The sequence below is a fragment of the Heterodontus francisci genome, chromosome 5, assembly GCF_036365525.1.
Source record: "Heterodontus francisci isolate sHetFra1 chromosome 5, sHetFra1.hap1, whole genome shotgun sequence".
NCBI classification, from domain to species: Eukaryota; Metazoa; Chordata; class Chondrichthyes; order Heterodontiformes; family Heterodontidae; genus Heterodontus; species Heterodontus francisci.
Genome location: NC_090375.1, coordinates 118752772 through 118777626, shown reverse-complemented (window position 1 = coordinate 118777626; position 24855 = coordinate 118752772). Strand labels below are relative to the sequence as shown.

The following is a 24855-nucleotide window of genomic DNA, read 5'->3' as shown; positions in this document are numbered from 1 at the left end:
CGCCATCTTTAAAAGCCTGTCAGCCCTGCAATCATTCCTGCCTTGCAGTTAGTAGAAGCTTTATGTATTATGAAGCACAGAAATTCACAGCACTGTTTCCTACAACACCCAACCTCCCTAGGAAGAGTGGACAGGATGGCAGAGGGTAGATAAGGGTGGCCCCACGCTTCAGTGATGCCTCCCTGCAGATTCTCCTCCAGGCTGCAAGGGAAAGGTGGGCGGTTCTCTTTCCTAGCGATGGCAAGAAGTCCTCCCGCCTGACCAAGCAAGTCTGGGTGGAGATCACAGAGGAGGTCAGCAGCCGTGGGGTCACCCGACACAACTGGGTCCAGTGCAGAAAGAGGGTGAATGACTTCCTGTGTGCAGTCAAGGTGAGTGCTACATTCCAGTGCTCTTTTTGGGGTGTTATGACCAGGTGAGCATGGGGTCTAGGGCTCCCCTCTCAGCCTTTTCCTGGTTTGGCCATAACAGGGTATAATTTTTAAAACACCATTTTTAGCTCCCCCTCAGTGAGTCATTTATCGCTGCTCTCTAATTGCAATTGCAAAGAAATCAACCAGACAGGTTTTCTTAGATTTAAACAAGAAAGGTGTAAGTTTATTAACCTTAAAACTCTAACTCAGTTAAACTACTAAAATTATGCGACACAACCACACCAGCATGCATACACGATAAACACACACACAAATAGAGACAGAGGAGGAGAAAGAATTAAAGGCGGGGCAAGGTTTGAAATAATAACTGAAGTTCAGTTACCGGTTTTGGATGGATGTAAAGTCTTTGATTGCAGTTATGTCTTGCAGTTCTCGTTGGGGCCCAGTGCACACTTTCAAACTTGTTTCGCTGGTCTTCTGTCTTGAAGCTTAAGTTACTTCCGTGGGTCCCTGGAACTTCACGTGAGAGAGAGAGAGACAGAGAGAGAGGTGCTCTCTGCTTGAAGTTCACTTGCAGTCTCTTCCCAAGCTGTTCTATGTAAGACACAATTCAAAAAACCCCCTGGTTGGCCAGCAGATTTGTCATGTGACTAGATCCTTGTTCAGAGCAGCCTCGCCAGCGAGATTTGTGGATCCCTTCAAGCTCACAGACACTCTCAGTGTAGGTGGGGGTGGGGTGTGGTAGTGGATGCTGGCTCAATGACTCTTAATGTCTTGATCATTACTATGGATAAAATCTATCTGGCTAATTGAAACAGGGAATACTCCCATTGTCTTCTTCATGCAACTGTCTTTTAGAATGCAAATGTGCTACCATGTTTTCAGCCATTGTTGTGGTCTTTTTAAACAAGTTAATTCAAGTCCAGCAACAGTTCAAAAATAATGTTCCATATGATGAAATTAATGTCTCATTTTTGGCAGGTGTAGTTTCCGTCACAAGGGTTTGCATGTTACTACGTGGCAGGGTGTGTGACATGGTGAGGGTGCCACTACCAGCATGATGACAGAGAGGTTACAGCCTCATTATGACAGATGCATGACTGCATCTAGGCCACACTCCACCTTCAATCATAACTCACCTTCAGTAAATCTCATGACAGCATGGATCATCATGAGATACATCAAACCCCCAGTTGGAGACAAGGGGCCCATACTAGCAGAACTGGCATGGTTTGTACTTATGCCAAATGATAATTTCTCCATCCTCACTCTTGCAGGAGAACAGGGCCCATAACAGGAGAGAGGTGGCCAGGACTGGTGGAGGGGTCAGGGGTCAGCAATGTGTCCATACATGGACAGCAGTGTCCGTGGTAAAAATTTTGAGGTCTGTGAGTGCTAATTTCAGGGATGAGAAATTTCCCATTGGCTTCTTCTTTCAGCGTTGTCCGACTTTTAAAAAATCGCAGCCATCAGGTGCTTAGCACAGAGACAATGCTCCCAAACTTCGGACAAGCACTTGGTTTTCCAGCAGGTTCCAATATTTTTTAAAAAGCCTGCTGAAAACCAAGAATTTGTCCAGGTTTCAGAAGCGCAGTCTCTGCTCTAAGCAGCTGACAGGTGTGAGACTGATAGCTGCGACCTTTTAAAAAAACTGACTGCCCACAAAGTTGCTCAGCAGAGAGTTCTCGCTCCCTGCAACTGTCAGCGAGAGAGAGGAGGAGAGAGAGGGGGGAGACAGAGAGGGGGAGAGGGAGGGTGGGGAGAGGGAGAGAGAGAGAGGCGGCAGAGAGAGAGGGCAGTGAGAGAGAGAGGAGCAGTGAGAGAGAGAGGGGCAGTGAGAGAGAGGGGAGCAGTGAGAGAGATAGGGGCAGAGTGAGAGGGAGTGGGGCAGAGTGAGAGAGAGGGGGGCAGAGTGAGAGAGAGAGGGGGCAGAGTGAGAGAGAGAGGGGGGGGGACAAAGAGAGAGAGGGGGACCAGAAAGAGAGAGAGAGAGGGGAGGCAGAGAGAGAAGGGACGGGGGGCATAATGAGAAGGGGAGTGAGAGAGAGGGGGCAGTGAGAGAGAGAATGAGGGCAGATAGAGAGTGAGAGAGGCAGAGAGAGAGGGCAGAGTGAGAGAGAGGGCAGAGTGAGAGAGAGGGCAGAGTGAGAGAGGGGGCAGAGAGAGAGAGGAGGTAGAGAGAGAGAGGAGGTAGAGAGAGAGAGGGGACAGAGAGAGAGAGAGAGAGAGCGAGAGGGCAGAGAGAGAGAGAGAAGGGACAGAGAGAGAAAGAGGGGACAGAGAGAGCGAGGGGGATGGCACAGGGAGAGGGGACAACACAGAGAGGGGAAGATGACATGGTGAAAGGGAACAACACAAGAGAGGGGGGAACATAGGGGGACCCAGAGAGGGAGGGGGAGAGAGAGACACAGAGAGACAGACAAGCAGACAGAGAGAGAGAGAGAGAGGTGGGAGAGAGAGCGATCAAGGTCACTCCTGACAGATGGACATCTATCCGGAATACTCTACATCGCAACAGTAAGTCTGCAGGTAAACATTGACTACTTGTGCAAGTCAGGTATCTCACTAAATCACTATTCAGCATAGTGACCAGAAAGTAAGTCAATAAATTCATCTTCTCATTTAAAGTTTCTTCACAAAAATCCATCTTTGTTGTCATTTTGATTAAAAGTAAGATAAATTTTTAATGCCTTTCAGATTCCAAAATTGTCTCACCAGCTCCCCACATGAAGATTTTGGACACCCCTGCTTCAAGCCTTTAACCTTGTCTTTTAAAATAACATAGCAGCTAGGTTATTTTAAACCGCAAGTTTAAAGGCTTGTGTTATGTAAACTCATTTTAAAATGGCAAAAGACACTTAGGGAATGTCTCGATTCCTACGCTGTGGCACGCATTTCTTTCACCTGAGACACAGGCTCAGTGACATGTTGAAAGTATCTGGACTTTTACTTCTATATAAATGTTGCAATTTCGGTGCTAGCCACTCGGAATCACATTGTTTCAGAACTTGTATTGAGAGGAGAACAGGAAAGAAAATCCAAGGAATCTCCAGAAGTCAGCATTATAAGTTACTCATGAATACAACAGTGTGGTGTAATGGGGCTGAGTGATAATGGCAAAAACAGGATGCCGCTGACCCGTATGCAATAGTTAATAAATACAATGTAATGGACAGATTTAATAAACCTTAATCTATGATGAACTGTCTACGATTCCTTAACAAAATCTATGCTGCATTTGCAATTTAAAAATCAGTTGGGGAAGTCATAGGGCTGAATTATACCAGGCCCCCAACATCGAGGGTCATGGCGGGGGGGGGTGGGGTGCAGGTGTGGAAATTACCTCCAGGAGAGGCCCACCATGGGCCTTGATACCAGGAAGACCCCGCCCCATTTTACCGGCGGTGGCAAGGCCTTGTGGCGGCATCCCCCACCAGCCCCCCCCTCCCCCCTGGCTGCTTGGAGCCAGGGATATTAACGTATGTTAATTAAATCAAATGAATGAATAAATACTTACCTTTTCATGCCGGCCATCCTGCTGCGATATTCCAGCCAGTTGCCTGAACTTTCGTGCTATCCAAGATGGAAAAATTCAGCCCATAGTAAAAATTTATTATGTTTCAATGGCCATGTTAGAAACAGTCATTAACTGATTTTTTTTGGCTACAAATTGGATTAAAGGACATGTTTTACAAGTCTGTCAAAGATTGGTAATTGTAATGTGTATCATTTACTATCCAGTTTGAGGGCTGATAACCTGAGTGGCCAATGTCATTTGAAAGTTGTCTATATCCTATAATTACATTGCGTTAATAGTGCACCTTTGCTAACAGGTAATAGATTTGACTTGGTCATAAATTGGTTAGGCTGGAGTACAATCTTACAGATAGTGACTAAACATTTTGTAACTGATAATACATGCAGTAACAACCACTCAACTTTTTGCAGAAAAACTTTTTGTTAATAATTATCTTGTCAGAGCTGAATCAGAATCGGCAATGATAGACTGAGATATCGACATGTAAATTTAAGAGAATTGCTTTATTGGAAGAACTGCAGGGCGCTCTTTATTTGTAATTGTGTTTATCTAATTTTGTCACTAGCTTTGGTGAGCAGACATTTCATCCATGAGAGATTCTGTTGTTTCTGTACTTTCGAATCCAGGACCTAGTTTACCAGCTTGTCAAGATGAATAAACTAATCTTGGCTACCTTGATTAATCTCTCTGTCCCTTCCTGTCCCACTCTGCTTTTCTGTTTTACATGACTCTTCTGAAGTACTATCTGCTTCATCCTATAAATTTCTTCTGATTTGGAGATCACTGCCCTTTTGTTGGATGTCCTGTCTTCCGCCACCTATTACAAGCATTTGGAGAAGTTGCACAAACATTGACCATCAGGGGTTAAATTGTCTTGTGACAAAAGCAGTGTGGAAATGGTCCATCTTCCTATTGCTGAGTTTTCTACAGCTTCACTTCAATAACAATCCTCTCCTTGAGTTTAATGGTTTATTGGATGAATTTGCACTCCAGACACAGTGTGAATCCATAGTGGTCATCCAATAAGGTCCCTCTACCACCCTGTGACATGGTGTAGCTAGCTGTATTTTGTCAACAAAAGTAATTCACATTGGCATTGCATTCTGTTTTGCTTGTTAGCTAGCTAATACGGTTGTGCTTCTCTCCATTGATGTTTGTATGATTACTTTAGAGGGAGAAATGTTTTTTAAATTGGACTGTGTTTTGATGGCATTAGATTGGCTATATGCTTTATATCCAGATTAACTGCTCCCATGTCTGTGGCTGAGTCAATAATTTTGTCAAATGTCTGTGGTGCAACATGTCGGTGCCTATCCTTGGGAGGGATTCCTAACATTCGTTCTCTAAGCCAGGCCAAGGAAGAGGCTTTAGATCTGGCAGGGAGCCAGGGCGGACGTGCAAGATCTGACGGGGAGACTGAAGTCCCTGCAAGGGAGAGTGATTATTGCCATTTATCAAAATATTCATGAGTTACGGAGAATCCCATCAGGCATGTTTGACATTACGGGATATGTGCAGCCTGACCCACACATGTGGGTTTTTGTTCTCTCATGCGGCTCGGCGTTGCAGGTGACTGCAGCCACAAAGGGACAGCTGTCAACCTCTGAGGACGAGGACCACTCAGAGGATGCACCATCCCATGACTCTCCTGCACCTTCCACCAGTGCAGATACTTTCATCTCAGTGGGTAATCGATCGGCATTAGAATCAGGGCCAAAGGCTGGTGAGACCACCACACACATGCCCGAACAGCTGGCTGAGGCGGAGATAGCTGAGGCCTCCAACAGTCAGAGGACTGTGGGTGTCCAGGCACATGCTGAGCCTTAGGCTGATGTCGAGCCTCAGGCTGATGACAGCACAAGGCTGGAGTTGCAGAGAGAGCTAAGGCAACATTTGGCAGAGATGCCAGAGGCCATGAGCGGATGATGGAGGAGTCCATCCATACTATGACTGCTGTCATGTCCCAGGCATATGAGAGCACGGTTTCCTCCATTGAGAAGTTGGCAACCCTCATGAAGAGCCAGATCCCACAGATGCGCAAGGACTGACACAATATCGCCTTGGCCATGAACTCAGCGCAGCAGTGAGAATGACCAGGAGCCTGGAGACTTCTCCTGCTTCTCGTCCTTCTCTGGTGAGCAGGGAGGTTCCAGTGAGCCTTGAAAGGGAGGAGGAGAGGCTGTCCTCCACATCTGGGGGTTCCCCTCTGGCCTTTTCGAGTGTGGACACTGGCTCTCAGCCCCTCCGCCAGCGAGCCCAGCTCCAGCAGCTGTGATGCCTAAGGAGAATCTTGCGCCAGTGCAGGAAACACAGACAGCCGGAGCTCTCCAGGCCTCACAGGCCGAGGGACATCCTGATCAGCAGCCTGCCTCCAGCACAGCTGCTAGTGCATGGGTCACACCTTGTAGGAGCCCCTGCAAACGTATGAAGAAAAGCACCTGGACACACTTGGGGATTCACGGGTGTTGCATATATGTTCTTTAGATTTAAATTAAACACTCTTTTGTGTCAATAATTAGCCATGGTGTGAAACCCATTTTCCATCATGCCTTAATCGTGAGCTTCGGACTTCCACCCTACCTCTTAGTGCAATGCCAATGTGACGACAGCCCTCATTATCATAGCAATGTGACTGCAGACCTCATTAACATATGTTCTCCCATGAGCACCAGCGCACATTGCAGCTGGTCGGTATTCAGGGAACACAGATGGAAAGGAGGTGGAAGACTACATGCATGAAGGTGAGTCTTTATTGGATTCTCAGTGAGTGGATGTCAGGGTGGCTGAAAGCAGGTCATTGAGGTTGTCTTCTGCCTCTTTTATATGTCACTCACTATGTCTGGCCTCCATCGCCGTGTTCTCATCATCGATTGCTACTTGCCCCATCTCTCCTCTGTGTCCTCCTTGTCAGAGGAGTGTCACTCAGGCATATCTTCCTCATGTAAGACCTCCTCTCACTGCAGTGCTAGATTGAGCAGAGCACAGCAGACCACCATGATGCACGAGACTCTCGCCAGGGCATACTGCAATGCTCCACCAGATTGAACAAGGTAGCGGAATCTCATCTTCAGCAGCCAATGCCCTGCTCAATAGTCACTCGGGTGAAGCCGTGGCAGGTGTTGTATCTCTCCTCCGCAGCATTGTGAGGGTTCCTCACAGGCATCAGAAGCCATGTCTTCAATGGGCATGTCCCAGAGAATCCACCCCGAATGCGAGTGGAGAGATTGAAAAGCTGAGGCACCCGGGACTGTCGTATGTAGGCATCGTGGCTACTTCCCGGGTAGCGGGCACATACCTGCAGAAAATGGTTTCGGAGGTCACAGACCAGTTGAACGTTGATTGAATGAAAGCCCTTCTTGTTGATGAAGGTGGCTGGCTGGTCCATGGGAGCCTTGATGGCCACATGCGTGCAATCTATTACACCTTGCGCCTGTGGAAATCCAGATATCGCCCCAAATCCAATGGCCCTCTCAGCCTGTCAGGGTCAGTCTGATAGCATGCATAGTCGTCAACCCTCTTGAACTCCTTAATGCAGCCATGGCCTGTGGCCTGGGAGACCCCACACATGTCCCAGTGGATCCTTGAAAAGATCCAGATGTGTAGAAGTTTAGTGCCACAGTAATCTTTAGGACCACTGGCATAGAGTTACCCCCAAATCTCAGAGGACGCAAATTGTCCTGCAGAGGGCCACATACATTGATGACGGCTTCCCTGGAGAGCCATAGTCTTCACTGACAGCGTCACTCGGACAGCTGATGCGAATCCTGTAGACTCTTTGGCGCATGTGGACCCTTCTTGGCCTGGCCAGCTGCTGCTGCTCTCGTCGTGGACTTTCAGGATCAGGCACAACTGCCTCTTGGGCCCACCTCCATGGGACGTGCCTCAACACATCAGGGTATATAAAACACAGGGTATATAAGACCCATGCCAGGTAACCTGGGGCGTTCGAATCGCTTCAGATGCAGAGACGACCCTGCCTTGGCAGCTATGCTTATCACTATTTGCTCGGCGGAATGTCTGATGTACCTCAAAACTCAAACTTACTGATGGGCCACCATCTTTTCCAGCAGTGTGAGCCACCACAGAGTAACACAACAGTTATGAACCTCTATAATGCCCACCCACACCCAACCTAACCCCTCGCAGAGTCCCCTATATACACAACCCCTTTGCAGAACCCCCGCTACACACAAGCCCCTTGCAGAACTCCTGATACACAGAACACCTGCAGAGCTCACATCAACAGAGTGACAATGGCCTCAGAACCCCCCGCTTCCCCTATGCTGCAATGGTCAGGATACCTCTCTCCTCGGTGCCGCCAGCTTTTAATGGTTGCAAAGCTGAAGGCATGTAAGTGCGGCACGCCATTCACAAAATCACCGTCCAATCATTAAATCGCAGATAATTCCATTTAAATTCATGTCAAACAGCATTTCAGCAATTTTAAATAGGTTCCCATCACATCAGGGCATCAATTCCACCTGGGCACTTCCCGCCTCTGACAAAATTGGGAACTTACATAACGAAGCCGGATATCAGGGCGGACTGCTGCGCTGCAATTCTCCATCCCCCCATGCCACCATACCTTCCTTAAATGGCCACACAAAATTCAGCCCCACCTGTGCGATCATTTGTTCTTAACAGTGTTTGTTGTTCGGATAATATCCCACTTATTCCTGCCTACTTATTCTTTTAAACAGTCCCTTTAATTACTTGCACTTTAGGTCAATTCAGCTGATTTTCTTTCCAAATTGCACATAGTAAAACAACAACATCAACCACAACAACTTATATTTATATAGCACCTTTAACATAATTAAATGTCTCAATGCACTTCACAGGACAGTTATAAAACAAAATGACACTGAGTCACATAAGGAGATATTGGGCTTGATTTTCCAATTCGGGCCCCGTGCTGCATCTGCATCACTCACATGACACTATCTTTAAATGTAAATGCCCTAATGGGGCTGCAGGCGAGCTCGGTGCCCAATTAGCAGCACCAAGTGGTACCAGGAGGCGGGAACTGCCCGCAGAGTACAAGTGGCAAAGGCAGATGGCAGTCGTAATGGGCCTGCCGCTGCCTTGCAGAACAGAGCCGGCAGCACTGCGGAGGGCCAAATGGGAGGTGATGCACACACTGTACCACCTCTCAGAACCAGACCTGCAGCCTCAGAGCAGGGTGAGGACTGTTTCTGCTGGATTACGGGGTTTAATTCCGATATCTGATTTAATCTCAGGGCAATGCCAATATCACACTGTGTCAAATAACCAACTGGTTTATTTGAAGCACATTAACATTAACTATAAAGGTCTTATAAATTGCAACACATGTCTTAACAGCAGCCTGTGTCCTGTGAGGCAGATCCAAGCTGTGTCTTCTGGAAGCTTCTGCTCTCTCTAGCGCCCCCCCAGAGGCTTAAGCAATCAAACCAGTGAACAGACCAAAACCATCAAACTCTGATCAATCGAACATTACAAGGACAGCACTGACAGTGACTGTGAAGGTGACCGTGACCTTGAATTTTTTCATGAGTAGACCTTTCCAGGCTGGAACAAGCAACCTAGCTAACATCTCCCAGTTTGCCATCCATTGCTACAGCCAAGAGGTGACAGAGGCTCTGTATGCCAGGAGAGGGGACTTCATTGTCCTCTCTAAGAAGAGGGAGAAGTAGGAGGAGGAGGCACATGGCCTCGCCAGAAGAGCCGGCTTCGCTATGGTACAGATGCCATCGACTATCTGCAGGAGCGGCAGAGTGGTGCAGTGGTTAGCACCGCAGCCTCACAGCTCCAGTGACCCGGGTTCAGTTCTGGGTACTGCCTGTGCGGAGTTTGCAAGTTCTCCCTGTGACCGCGTGGGTTTCCGCCGGGTGCTCCAGTTTCCTCCCACAGCCAAAGACTTGGTTGATAGGTAAATTGGCCATTGTAAATTGTCCTTAGTATAGGTAGGTGGTAGGGGAATTGAGGGAAGGTGGGGATATGGTAGGGAATATGGGATTGAAGTAGGATTAATATAAATGTGTGGTTGATGGTTGGCACAGACTCAGGGGCGGAAGGGCCTGTTTCAGTGCTGTATCTCTCTATGACTGCCCACGCATGACTTTCTGTGTGCTTCAATTCAATGGTGAGATGTATCAAAATTGCAAAGATTACCACTCACTCACTGCGCAATTGGTATGCGACCATGCCCAGCACATCATGCTGGTGAATGCCTGCTATCCTGGCAGCAGTCATGATTCATTCATCCTGTGCCACTCTGCTAGTGTGGCAATCTTTCAGCTTCCATGTCAAACCAGAAGGAGGCTACTCAGTAACAAGTGACCTGGCTAATGATTCTCCTCTGCATTCCAACCACAGTGAGACCAGCAGCCATAAAATGACAGTCATGCTGCCATGAGGAGTGTCATCAAGCAAGCTATTGAGTGCTGAAGCAGCAGTTCCATGGCCTTGACCATTCTGGAGGAGCCCTCTAGTACTCGCCAGAATGTGTGTCCTGATTCATGGTGGTCTGTTGCATCCTCCACAATATGGCCATGATGAGGGCACAGCCCTTGCCACCACAGATTTGGCAAGTAGCTCAAAAGGAGGAAGAAGGGGGAAAACAGCCAGCACATCCACTGTCGGTGGTGCATCATACTCTGGTTCCCATGGAGAAAACCCCAGATCCCTGTTGCTCAACAGTTCCACACATTACCAGCAACAATTCCATACCAACTCTATCCAACAACAAATCCAATACTCAGTACAAAACTCAATTATTCATCCGTGTGCTTTTCCTTAATGCCTGTTTTGTGGGTCCCTTTGCCTGTCCTCATGCCCCTATACAGTGCTACCCCAGCGGCTACTGCATGGCTGGTGGAAGGCTGATGACTTTGAGTTGGGGAGACTGCAGATAGCCTTACAGGATTCCCTCGAGCAGCTCTGGGCCTTGAGGGCCTGGCTTCTGACAGCATCACTTCAGAAAGGGCAGCAGCAGTCTGGACTGGCTGTCTGTCAGGCAACAGCAAGTACACTGGTGGAGTGGCAGTTGTGGGAGCATGGAAATGGCCATCCTGAGAGGGGTCAACAGGTTCAAGCTCCCTGGCACCACTGCCATTCCCTGAGTCTCAAGCTATCCAATGAATCTGTTACAGCACAGATTGTTGGACTGCTGCAAGACCCTGCAAGCTCCTTTGAGCACTGGTGTTTGCGGCCACTATGGCAGCAGTCTGAGCCTGCATGGCAACAAACTGGGCTTGCATGGCAACAGGCAGAGATTTCATGATCTCAGTCTGAGCTTCCACTGCAGCACTCAGATGTTGAGTGGTTCTGCTTGTGCTACAATGGAAGTTAAGGCATTAGTCATCTGACACTGCATGATGGTTGCATTTGCAAATGTTCTCATGAAGTTGGCCACCACTTCCACACTGGAAAAGATGAACTCCAAGCTTTGCACAAAATCCTGTGCCAAGTTGGAGCTGGACTCCTCCATGCTGCTTGACAGTGACAGCAGGCTCTCTGGCAGGTCTGCCAATGCACCAAACATTTCTGTGTGCATGCCCATCAGCCTTTTCCTGTGCACTGCACCATCAAAGTCCTCATCTGCGTCCTCTGCAACAAAACCTGTGTGTGATCTCGCCCTCTGGGGAGTTGGCACACGCGCAATCCTTTCCTTCTGGTGTGACTGCAGGCCATCATGCCCGATGACTTATCATGTGCAGATTCCACCTCAATGCCACTGTTTAAAGTATGCACGGTGCCAGTATCTGAGCTGATGTCTGTGAGTGTGTGATAGAGTGACAGGGTTTCTTCCTGCTCAGTCACTTCTTCATCTAGCCCTTCAGCCTCCTGCACCACTGACTGGGAAACTCAAGCGATGCATGTTTACACCATCTGCAGATTGTCATAGAGTTTACGGCACAGAAGGCAGCCATTCGGCCCTTTGAGTCAGTGCCGGATCTCCATAAAGCAATCCAGTCAGTCCCATTCCCCCAGTCTATCCCAGTAGCCCTGCAAGTTTATTCCCTTCAAGTGCCCATCCAATTTGCTTTTGAAATCATTGATTGTCTCTGTTTCCATCACCTTTGTAGGCAGCGAGTTCTAGGTCATTACCACTCGCATGTAAAAAAACATCTCACTCACATTCCCCCCTTCATCTCTTGCCCAAAACCTTCAATCTGTGTCCCCAAGTCCGTGTACCATCAGTTAAGGGGAACAATTTTTCTTTCTCTACCTTATCCAAACCTGTCATAATCTTGTACACCTCTATTAAATCTCCCCTCAATCTTTGCTCCAAGGAGAACAACCCCAGCTTCTACAACCTAACCTTGTAGCTAAAATCCCTCATCCCTGGAACCATTCTAGTAAATCTCTAGGACCCTCATATGCTTTCTAAAGTATGGTGACCAAAACTGGATGCAATACTCTAGTTGTGGTCTAACCACTTACTTCAACTTGCTGTTTTCTGTCCTTAAGCCAATTTTTTTTTATCCAATTGGACACTGACCTTCCTATTCCATGAGCCTCAATTTTGTTAACCAACTTTTTAAGTGCTACTTTGTCAAATGCTTTGTAAAAATCGAAATAGACAACATCCGTTGCATTTCCTTCATCCAACTTCTCTGTTTTTCATCAAAAAATGCAGTTAGATTGGTTAAGCCTTTTACAAATCCGTACTGACTATCCTTAATTAGCTCAAACCTCTCCAATTATCTGTTGATTTTTCCCCTAATTATTGTTTCTAAAACCTTACCCACTACTGATGTTAAACTAACTGGCCTTAGTTTCTAGGATTGTCCTTACACCCTTTCTTGAATAAGGGTGTCACATTTGCCACTCTCCAATCCTCTGACACCTCCCCTGTATCGAGGGAAGATTGGAAGATTATGACAAGCTGTCACACTATCTCCACCCCCACTTCCTTTAGCAACCTGGGATGCAAACCATCTGGACCAGGTGACTTGTCCACTCTAAGTATAGCCAGCCTTTCCAGTACCTCCTGCTTATCAATTTTCACCCCATTCATTACCTCTGCCATCTCCGCTTCTACTGACATTTTGTCAACATCCTCTTCCTTAGTAAACATCAATACAAAGTCTTCTTCTCTTCTTTGGCCTCCTTATCTTGAGAGACAATGGACAAGCGCCTGGAGGTGGTCAGGGTGTGCAGAGCAGCGCCCGGAGTGGCTACAAAGGCCAACTCCAGAGTGACAGGCTCCTCCAAAGGCGCCGCAGAAAAATTTGTTTGTCGGGGCTGTTACACAGTTGGCTCTCCCCTTGCGCCCCTGTCTTTTTTCCTGCCAACTGCCAAGTCTCCTCGACTCGCCACGCTTCAGCCCTGCCTTTATGGCTGCCTGCCAGCTCTGGCGAATGCTGGCAACTGACTCCCACGACTTGTGATCAATGTCACAGGACTTCATGTCACGTTTGCAGACGTCTTTAAAGCGGAGACATGGACAGCCGGTGGGTCTGATAACAATGGCGACCTCGCTGTACATGTGTCTTTGGGGATCCTGCCATCTTCCACGCGGCTCACATGGTCAAGCCATATCAAGCGCCGCCGACCCAGCAGTGTGTACAAGCCGGGCACGTCGGCCGCCTCGAGGACCTCCATGTTGGAGACACGGTCCTGCCACCTGATGCCAAGTATTCTCCAGAGGCAGCGAAGATGGAATGAATTGAGACGTCGCTCTTGGCTGACTACGTTGTCCAGGCCTCGCTGCCATAGAGCAAGGTACTGAGGACACAGGCTTGACACACACGGACTTTTGTGTTCCGTGTCAGTGCGCCATTTTCCCACACTCTCTTGGCCAGTCTGGACATAGCAGTGGAAGCCTTTCCCATGCGCTTGTTGATTTCTGCATCCAGAGACAGGCCACTGGTGACAGTTGATCCTAGGTAGGTGAACTCTTGAACCACTTCCAGAGCGTGGTCGCCAATATTGATGGATGGAGCATTACTGACATCCTGTCCCATGATGTTCGTTTTCTTGAGGCTGATGGCCAGGCCAAATCCATTACAGGCAGCCGCAAACCTGTCGATGAGACTCTGCAGGCATTCTTCAGTGTGAGATGTTAAAGCAGCATCGTCAGCAAAGAGGAGTTCCCTGATGAGGACCCTCCGTACCCTGGACCTCGCTCCCAGACGGGCAAGGTTGAACAACCTGCCCCCTGATCTTGTGTGGAGGAAAATTCCATCTTCAGAAGACTTGAACACATGTGAGAGCAGCAGGGCGAAGAAAATCCCAATAAGTGTGGGTGCGAGAACACAGCCCTGTTTCACGCCACTCAGGATAGGAAAGGGGTCTGATGAGGTGCTGCCATGTTGAATTGTGCCTTTCATATTGTCATGGAATGAGGTGATGATACTTAGTAGCTTTGGTGGACATCCAATCTTTTCTAGTAGTCTGAAGAGACCATGTCTGCTGACGAAGTCAAAGGCTTTGGTGAGATAAATGAAAGCAATGTAGAGGGGCATCTGTTGTTCGCGGCATTTCTCCTGTATCTGACGAAGGGAGAACAGCATGTCAACGGTCGATCTCTCTGCACGAAAGCCACACTGTGCCTCAGGGTAGACGCGCTCGGCCAGCTTCTGGAGCCTGTTTAAGGCGACACGAGCAAAGACTTTCCCCACTATGCTGAGCAGGGAGATTCCACGGTAGTTGTTGCAGTCACCGCGGTCACCTTTGTTTTTATAGACGGTGATGATATTGGCATCGCGCATGTCCTGAGGTACTGCTCCCTCATACCAGCACAGGCATAGCAGTTCATGTAGTGCTGAGAGTATAGCAGGCTTGGCACTCTTGATTATTTCAGGGGTAATGCTGTCCTTCCCAGGGGCTTTTCCGCTGGCTAGAGAATCAATGGCATCACTGAGTTCTGATTTTGTTGGCTGTATGTCCAGCTCATCCATGACTGGTAGAGAGAGGCTGGGCTGCATTGAGGGCTGCAATACAAAGTACTTATTAAGTATTTTAGCCTTGCCTTGCGCCTCTGAGCATATGTTGCCCTCTTTGTCCCAATAGGCCCCATCCCACCTCTTATTACCTGCTTACTAGTTGCATGTCAGTGGAAGATTTTTTGGTTCCCTTATATGTTAACTGCCATTCTATTCTGATATTCTCTCTTTGCCAGTCTTATTTTCCTCTTCACTTCCCCTCTCAACTTACTGTATTTGACCTGGTTCTTACTTGAAGAATTCACCTGGCATGCATCATACACCCTCTTTTAGTGTTTCATCATATTCTCTATCTCCCTCCTCATCCAAGGAGCCCTGGCTTTGGTTCCCCTACCTTTTGCTCCTTGTTGGAATGCACCTAGCCTGTACCTGAAGCATCTCCTCCTTAAAGATCTCCCATTCTTCCATTATAGATTTTCCTGTCAGTCTTTGGTTCCAGTTTACCCTGGTGAGATCCCTTCTCATCCCATTGAAATTAACCTGCTACCAATTTAGACGTTCTACTTTAGATTGTAAATCATAACAGATTGTGGAATGAGGGTGAAATGGGATATGAAAAGGTGCATTAAGCAGGAACATACCATCATTCTGGATGGGTTCAGCACCACAGCTGGCCAGGGCTTCAGTGACAGCCGCTTCAGTTATTCCCAGCACCACCTCCTCCATGGAGATCAGCACATGCAGCCCTGCCTGCTCCCCGCCGGTTAGCTGCTGCTGCTGCTGTTGCTGCTGCTACCTATGATGGGCCACCTTGTCCTGCAAAAGAGAAGAAAGTGATTCAGTGAGTGTGGTGCAATGTGTTTTGGTGATGTGCTTGCCATAGTTGACTAGCTGACAGTGTGTGCAAGTTGTGAGATGTGCAGCTTCCAGCAGTACTAAGTGTGAGAATGAGGTGAAGCATATGAATGTGAGCTGTGGTTGATAGATATGGTTGGTAGGTGAGTGAAAGTGCGGGTGGGGGGAGAGTGTTGCTGTTGAATGGAGCAGTGTGTGAAGCTAGTGGAGCAGTTGGTAGGACCTGCCATGTGAGGATGCATTCACTGACCTTGACCACTTGTGTGAAGTCACTAAACTTGAACTTCTTTGTACTGCATCCAGATCCTCAGGGTTAGACTGCTGACATGGATGGTTATGGTTACCTCCTCCCACTGCATTCTCAGTACTCATCCCCTGAGGGAAGTGATCCTCTCTCCTTCTGTCCACCTCCTGCATTAAGGTCTCCAGAATTGCATCCAAGATCCTTGGGGCAAGCTCTCTTACCTGATGTGCTATTTCTGTAGCTTCCTCTTTGTCTTCTATTCTTCATTGAGCTGTTTCACCCCCTGCTGTAGCCAAAATGCACCTCACTTTTAAAAGGTGTAGGCTGGCTTTAAGTAGTGCAGACTAACTTTAAGTGGTGCTAGCCTCTTGTACTTGAGCCCCCTGCTGAGTGCTGCCTGCATCACTTTGAATGGTGGGTGGCAATCGAACATCACGATCCCTGCACCCGATTTCGGGGACCATCCTATTTAGCTCCCTCTGTGCTGTTTGTCACAACAGGTGATATTGATCTGTATTAGATTAGATTAGAGATACAGCACTGACACAGGCCCTTCGGCCCACCGAGTTTGTGCCAAACATCAACCACCCATTTATACTAATCCTACCCGAATCCCATATTCCTACCAAACATCCCCACCTGTCCCTATATTTCCCTACCACCTACCTATACTAGTGACAATTTATAATGGCCAATTTACCTATCAACCTGCAAGTCTTTTGGCTTGTGGGAGGAAACCGGAGCACCCGGAGAAAACCCACGCAGACACAGGGAGAACTTGCAAACTCCACACAGGCAGTACCCGGAATCGAACCCAGGTCCCTGGAGCTGTGAGTTATTTATTTTTTGCAGCAGCAGTAGCAATAAATCAAAATTGAGTCCTTAATCAAAGTAACAGCACAGTTTAATCTATTACATATTAAAAATACTGAGAGGTTGCAACTTTCTAATGGTCACTTTATGTGCTCCAATATGTACACTGGTGCTCAACTAAAGTTGTGTAACAGTCCCACCATACTTATCCTGAATATCCACCTTCTTCAACATTGAAGCAGATTTAGGCTTACTGAATTAATTTAAAAATAAGTAGCTGGCTTTAACCTGTGATTTAAACTCCCAAATAGTGTAAATAAACTTGTAGGTAGCATAGCAGAGGTAAAAATCTTAGAATCATTTCAGAAACTATTGTACGTTGCAGTGGGGTGAGTTTAGGACCTCTCTAGAGGAATGAATCAAGATGGGCCAAATGGTTTTCCTCATCCATAATTGGTTTCTAATCTTTGTTAGCAATTAAAAGGATGGTGCAATTCGAGCCAATAGCATACCAGCTGTCTCCCAATGAATAATGAATAGTAAAGATTTTCTCAGAAAGAGCACTGCAGCATGGTGATTGTGGTATTGGACTAGCAAAGTAGAAGTTGACCATGGAAAATTGTGAAATTGAATTCAATTAACCTGGTAATTTGCGAGCTGGCACCAGTAAAATGACTATGAAAGCTTCTGGATTTCAGTGTATAGCCCAACAGATTCACTAGTGTCCATCAAGCAAAGAAGCCTGCCTTTTCTAGCCAGTCTGGCCTAGATGTGCCTCCAGTCCCACACTGGAGGTTGATTCGTAATACCTGCTGAATTGACCAAACAAGCCACTCAATTGTAAACAACTGCAACAAAGTTCAAACCCAGGAATTATAATCGGACTTAGAGCAAGTTGTGTCAAAGTTTCAAGGAAAGTCTAAATGAAATTATTGGTTCTGCAGCTTTCATAACAGTGAAACCCAGGATGGCTGAAGTGACAACTCCCTTTGTGGTTTATCAAAGAACCTCTGTGCATTACCTCAAATTAAAATAAGCTGAGATGTATCAAGAAGGGAAGCAGTTGGGTTTGACCCATTGGGCAATATTCTGCAGTAATATATATGTTTGCTTTGATGTTAGTAACTGCATTAGCTAAGTGTATGCACAAATTCTAAAACTGTGTTTTCACATATGTGTTTGTTTCCCATGGTGCCACAGAGTAGTTAATCTGTAAAACAGAGTGGTACAACAAGGTGCTTTTTTATCTCAGGAGGTGAGTGACTCACCAAAGCCTTTCCACCACCTACAAGGCACAAGTCAGAAGGGTAATGGAATACTCTCCACTTGTCTGGATGAGTGCAGTTCCAAAAACTCAAGAAGCTTAACACCATCCAGGACAGAGCAGTCCATTTGATCGGCACCCCATCCACCACCTTAAACATTCACTTCCTCCACCACTTCTGCAACTTGGCTGCAGTGTGTACCATCTACAAGATGGATTTCAGCAACTCACCAAGGCTTCTTCACCATCACCTCCTAAACACACAACCTCTACCACCTAGAAGGACAAGGGCAGCAGGCACATGAAACACCACCTGCAAGTTCTCCTCCAAGTCACACACCATTCTGGCTTGGAAATAGATTGCCATTTCTTTGTTATCACTGGGTCAAAATTCTGGAACATCCTAGCTAACAGCCCTGTGGCAGTACATACACTACACAAACTGCGTTGGTCCAAGAATGTGGATCACCACCACCTTCACGTGGGCAATTAAGGATGGACAATAAATGCTGACCTTGCCGACGTGCCCACATCTCATGAATGAATAAATAAAATTTTAAAAATCTTTGTTCTTAACAATGAGAAGAATGAATGCCATCTATCTCATACAGTGAAAGTATCGTGCAATATTTAGGTCACATCCACAAACCCTTACCAAAGGGATTTGTTTAAGTTACACGTCGCAAAAAATCATTCCAGCATCCATCTTTTCTGTTGCTCATAAATTTAAAATGAACACGATCCCTCTTGTGTGACAGTGTTGTGAGCTGCTTTGTGTAAACCTGTTATCAAAGATGGTTCATTAATTAATAAGCTGCATTTTATATTTTTGCCAGCTAATAGGTAGATTTTTTCCATGCAATGTGATAGATTAATGTGTAAAGAATTAGTTTTAGACATGTTATATTGAAAGACACCTGCAAGACAGCTACAAATAAGCTTCACATTCACAGCAAATGCTGCCATTTAGATGTGGTTGTAAAGAAGGACATGTATTTGGTGGAACTCTGACTTGTACTCTGCTTGTATGATCTTAAGCTGGCAGGTTTGCCTTCTTCCTACATTAGGAAGATGATCTATGGTATTTGTAGGATAATACATTAAAAGGAAATACTTTGTACACACTTTTAAGTGTCATATTCACATTGTGTTATCTTTCATATATCATATCTTGGTCTAGTGTTAATTGGGATTTTCTGTTTGGACTTTTGCATTTTAGTATACCTAAATTGTTAATTAGGTATACATATGTGCTTGAAACATAATATGGTGGCCCCAGTATTTATAGGGAGGTGGTGAACGTGCAGGAAAGGCTGCAGACAGCGGAAGAACTCGGCAAGGTTGATGATGCAGAGGTTCTGCTGAACCTCACAGCAGGACCTCATCAACCTTTTTCGGATCTATTTCCCACCCAACAGCCAGCCAAATTGACAGCCTGGCCGGTGGTTAGGAGAGAAAACCAGCAGCAGCAGGCCACAGCCAGGGATCCTAGGGGACGGTGCCTGGCAATCTGGTCAACTATCATGGCAGGGGGGCGGTTTAAGAGAGCACACCTTGGCCAGAGGGGAGAGGTCGGCGATTGCAGAAGTGGGGGAAAGAGAGATTGCAATGGGCAGAGGGGATGCCGAAGGTTTTCTTGAGGGCTCTGTGGGGAGCACTCCTACTTCTACTGGATAACAATCAGAACTGGAAAAGGCAATGCCCTTGTGGAGCCAGCAGCTCCCATCTCCCTTTCACAGCTGCATTTCCTGACCCTTGGGAAACCTGTGCAGCAAAAGTTAATTTTAATTCGGGCTCCCACTTGTACTATGCAAATGAAGTTTTCCAGCTCTCCACATGGAAGCCATGAAACCTGCCACTGCAAAAGCGCCAATGTGCGTGGCAGGTTCGGTTGTATTTCACCCATTTGACGGTTTAACACCAGCCCCTGGCCGCCTCCCTCCTGCCTTTGGGGGTGGGGTGGGCGGGGTTAATATTGAGGCTAATTGTCCAATAGAACAGTCGTTCTATTGGTGAAAACAATTCAATTGTTTGTCTTTGATTGGACTAAAAACAGGGTGGGTAGATTTCTGAGTTGTTCATTTATCAATGTGTGACTGAGTCTTCTGTGAGGAAAAGTCAGATAGCCACTTGGGCACAGAGTGTGCAGCACTAGGAGGGAACTGTAGTGCAGGTATGAGATCTCTTAAAAGGACAGACATTGGCAGGATTCTATAGGCCCTCCGCTGAAATAGGCGGCAGCGAAAAAAATGCCGGCCCAAACACACGGGGCGCACGTCGCGGAGCCGCTGTGATTCCAAATACGGCAGCTCATTACCATGGCCGGGGCAGCCGTCCCCCCTAATGACTTGGAGGGGATGGGTGAGCCGTCCCCGGCAATGGTGTCCAGCACCACTGGCGCAGGCACTGGCGCCATTTTTAAAGGGCTTGGCTCTCTAAATGACAGGTTGAATTTTTAAAACGCCAGTCCATTAGAAAATAATCGAAAAACTCTTTCCACTCCCTCTCCCACCCCTCTCAATGCCTTACATTTAATGCCTTGCCCACTCACCCCCCAAAATACTTACCTTGACTACGTGACCTTCTCCCCAAAGTTCATTTACTCTAGCCCTCAACCCCTTACCATCATCCCCTAACCAATCCAAAGTGTTTGACCCTGCTCCCCACCTCCTGCACTCAGAAAATCACCTCCCCCCACCCTCCCCACAGGTGTTGCACCTCGTTTCCCCAAACGGGGATTCGAAGGCGCGGCTGTGCCAGCCACCAGAATGAAGATCTGTGTGGCAAATCAGGAGGCAACGGGACCTTCATTAATTCAGGTAGGTTAATTTATTTACATATGGAAATCGTGGTCCCGTCGCCGAGCAGCGGGGGGCCGCGTCGAGGCCTCTCTGCCTCCTTTGAGATTGGGCCGGGCCCTGCCAGTGTCAGGATCAGTGGCAGGCCTCATCCGCAGCGATCTTCATGCCTCCCCCGCCACCGTTCCCAAATTTCAGCCCAATGGAAACCATGTCAATTTGATTTGTATTATCAATAATGTTTCAATGGCGTATATTCTACTGCTCGTTGACTAGTTGCCTAAAACATTGAACCCTATCTGTTTAATGTAAAAGGTATTCTGCTCATTAAATAGCATTTTAATTTACACCATACGTTGTACTCTTCAGCTGAGCACAAATTATTTTTGAGGAATTATGTCAATTGCTTAAATAGAGGTACTAGCATATACTGAATGTTTGAACTGCAGAAACTGCTTTGCGTTTATCTATGCTCTGCTAAAATCCATGCCCAATATCAAATATTGTCACAGCAACCACACTGTCATCAGTGAACAGTAAACATAAATTGTTCAGTTAGAACAGTTGATACACAAGTGTGGCAATATTACAGAACTGATGATTTTCATACAAGATGCTATGTCATCTTGAACCTTGGTAAGTCTACTTCACTCTGGTCTATTTTTTGACTTATTCTAAGCTCTAAACTTGACCCGTTATGTTTGTTGATATCCATATTAATGAAAATGTACCCATTATTTAGACAATGTGGAGGCCCGACTTAACAAGCTTATGATTGCCTACTCATGATATCTGACTGATTCTGTCTGTTGATTAAGTATATTTACTGTGTTCCCTGCGTGTTTTATCTGTTGTTAGTTGGTTTAGTTGGTTTGAACGAGATATTCTTTAGAAAGGAATTCCACAGAATTGTATGGTAAAGTACAAACATTCCACCTGTTCTGAGAACAGTGCACACATTGCTTTGCTCACATTTGCCATCTGTGTTAAGAAGAAATACAGACATTGCCATTTACAATGTGTGAATGGGCTGCTTTACATTAGCTGTAAAGTTTCTTGGTGTCTCTAGGTGCTCCTCTCCATTGTGTTTTATTCATGGTGAAAGTGTTTCTCTTGTCATTTTTATAGACATTCCCAAAGCTGCTGTCAGGATCTTGAGCAACATGACATTCCTGTTTGTGAGTTTGTCATACACAGCAGAAAGTGCCATCGTCACCGCTTTTATTACCTTCATTCCCAAGTTCATTGAATCTCAGTTTGGCATCCCAGCATCTAATGCAAGCATTTACACTGGTAAGATGTGTACATTAACCTTATGGGTTGCAAAGTTACTTTTAGCAACAAGAAATATGGATTTTACTCACCCACGGATCAGATTAAAATGGTTGAATTATGGACCCATACCTCACATGTAACCAAATAGGTCAGGTTGTTCTGTCCCTGTACCTGGTGTATATGATCAGGTGTGGAGGTTTACATGCCCATAAGGAAGCCTATCCAGTTTTCCATCCATTGATTTAAATGGACAGAAAGTGAAGGTGGCTCTCTTGCAGAGGCTTGATCCTCCCTGACAAATTTTCCTCTATTCACTGTGCTCAGGCAGAAGAAAATGAAAATCTGCCCCGATATCTTGGAAATAATTTTAGAAGTTTATTGTAGGTATCTTTATTACTAGAACATTAAACCAAATATTTAGAGGAAAATGTTAACCGCTAAAGGTGCTCTGATGAGATTTGTAAATAATAGCAGTTATGATATATCTTCTAACTTACTGAGCTGTTTACATCAAAAAGAAAAATTGAATGAAAAATTTGCACAGGGAGGGTAACAGGAGATCACGCTGGAAGTGATCAAGTTTTCCCCTGTCTAGTTTTCCTTTTATCCTGAAAGAGTGTGATTCCATGCAAGCTTGCTGACTGGCAATTCCTTATGGATAAGCCTACCTGGACTGTGAATACCAGTCAGCTATTTGACCAAAGCAAACATCATATCTGAGCCTGAATCTGTCTTCACTTGACATCCACATAGATACACTTTCCCATATGAGTCACTGGATAGCTATCAGGAGCAAGAACTTTTTGCTGATTTTCTTTCCCCTCTGCCTCAGGCCAGGGCCATTGAGGCCAAATATAGCAGACCCATGATCAGCCCATTCAGTTTCATACCAGGTGGTGCACTTACCTCCTGACCCATCAACTGAGCTAGAGAGGTTATGTCACCAGAAATGTTTGCAGATGTGCCAACAGAGGCTAAATGTAGCGTATGTAGAAACTCAATGGAGTAATTTCTAAAGATTATGGGGACAATTACTAGTTTTTTCAGCATTTTACATTTTTCATAAGATCCCATTGATTACCCTTGTCCGATAGCTTTACCAAATGCTGTAAGAAGGTTGAATAAGGCAGTTACAAATGAGGTCTTAGAAAATTAAATTTCACAGTTATAGATTGGTTTTAGTAAACGTTTAAACTGAAATATTGTGACAATATCCAATGCATTTTTGAAGAATCTGAGTTCTGCTGATTGCTTACAGCTCAAATTAATTTTAATTAATTTTAGTTGAAGTTTGCATAGCTGTAATCATTATAGGTGACTGCATAAACCATACTCATTCGCTATTTGATATAACTTATATACTAGTACGATAGTGTGCTACGTCTTTCCCAGGTGCGGCAACACAATACACATAGTATAAATATAATTTGTTCATCATCTTTCAGCAGGCTTTTAGTATGAGGTTTATCTATTATGTTGGCTTTTGTAAATAGCCAACTTGTGAAGATAACTCTGGTTTGGTAAAGAACACCAATCTCATCCTTGTCTTTTTCAAGAATTTTTCTATTTTAATATAAACACGAGGTTAGATTTACCACCCCCTTCTCTTGTCACTGTCTCAGATTGAACCAGACCGTTTGTAACCTCAACATCCTATTTGGCCTTGAGCTGAACTTCCAACCCCGTATTTTCTCCATTATGTTACGACTGAGGTTGGAGAAATGCACTGTCATTCTCTAGTTCCAAGTCCCCACAGGTTACAACATATGTTTAAATGTTTTACTCAATTACCAATATGGTCAATTATATACTTTATCTATTTTAGTTTCAGAACAAAAATCCAACCAGTTCTCTTTATTGAATAAGTCTTGTTTCATAATAAATCAATAATTTTGTTTATTAAAGATGCAAAGCTTTAACACACAGTTTGAAAAATGAAAGAAAAAACATATCTCCTTCTGAAATAAACTAACATAGACATACCAGTTAAAGAGAAAAAAATAAAGTGAAAAAACTGGTTCTGCAGAGATCAACTTGAAGAAAAATACTTTGGCCGTGTTATTGTCAATTCTTGAAGAAAAGGGATAAGATATGAAATGTTCCAGATGGCTCTTTAGTCTAGCATCCAGATACACGGAGACTGCTGTCACTGGGATATTTCTGGAGCAATTCTTTTCAGGCGACATTGAGGATTATCTGGCAGATGTTTCTGGAAAATCATTGCATCAGGGGTTTCAGCTATCACACAGGATTCTCAGGGTTTCTAAAGAGATGAAACAAGATGAGTTGTTGCTTCTCTGTCTTAGCAGGCTTACACCCCAATTGAACTCCAAACAATATCCAAAAACACAAGCAAAACTCCTGAGCCATAAACCCAAACATGTGACTTCTCTGTAAACAACTCCAATAGCCAGCAAGGCTCCTTTATGTTGATTTAACTGCATTGTCTCTTCCAGTAAGTGTTTGTTTTTAAACAAAGTCCCAAGTGTCCTTCCAGTGACTTTTATTAAAAAAAAACAAGTCCAGCATCTCTTCAGGTATTTTCTAGTCTTTTAAACAGGAGTCCTCAAAAAATATTAATAATGGCAGCACCTTCATAACAATTACCAAGACCACCTATTTTCACCTTCTTAATGTCATGCATCTCCACCCCTCCCTGAGCCCATCTTCTCCTGTAAGCTTCATCCATGCTTTTGTTACTTATTCCAATGCTCGCCTGACTCCCAACTTGCACTCTCCATAAACTTCAGTTCATCCAAAACTCTGCTGCTTGTAACATAACCCACACCAAGTTCCACTCACGCATCACTCACTACTCAC

The 24855-nt window shown here is 45.7% G+C and overlaps 1 protein-coding gene across 2 annotated transcripts in view; it reads left to right on the top strand.

Moving 5' to 3' along the window:
* slco5a1 (solute carrier organic anion transporter family member 5A1) overlaps positions 1 to 24855 on the top strand; it is a 212685-nt gene that overhangs the window by 151035 nt on the left and 36795 nt on the right. For both annotated transcript variants that reach the window (XM_068031976.1, XM_068031975.1), the window contains one exon: positions 21889 to 22053. In XM_068031976.1, the coding sequence (XP_067888077.1) occupies positions 21889 to 22053 (165 nt within the window). The remainder of the gene's footprint in view (positions 1 to 21888; positions 22054 to 24855) is intronic.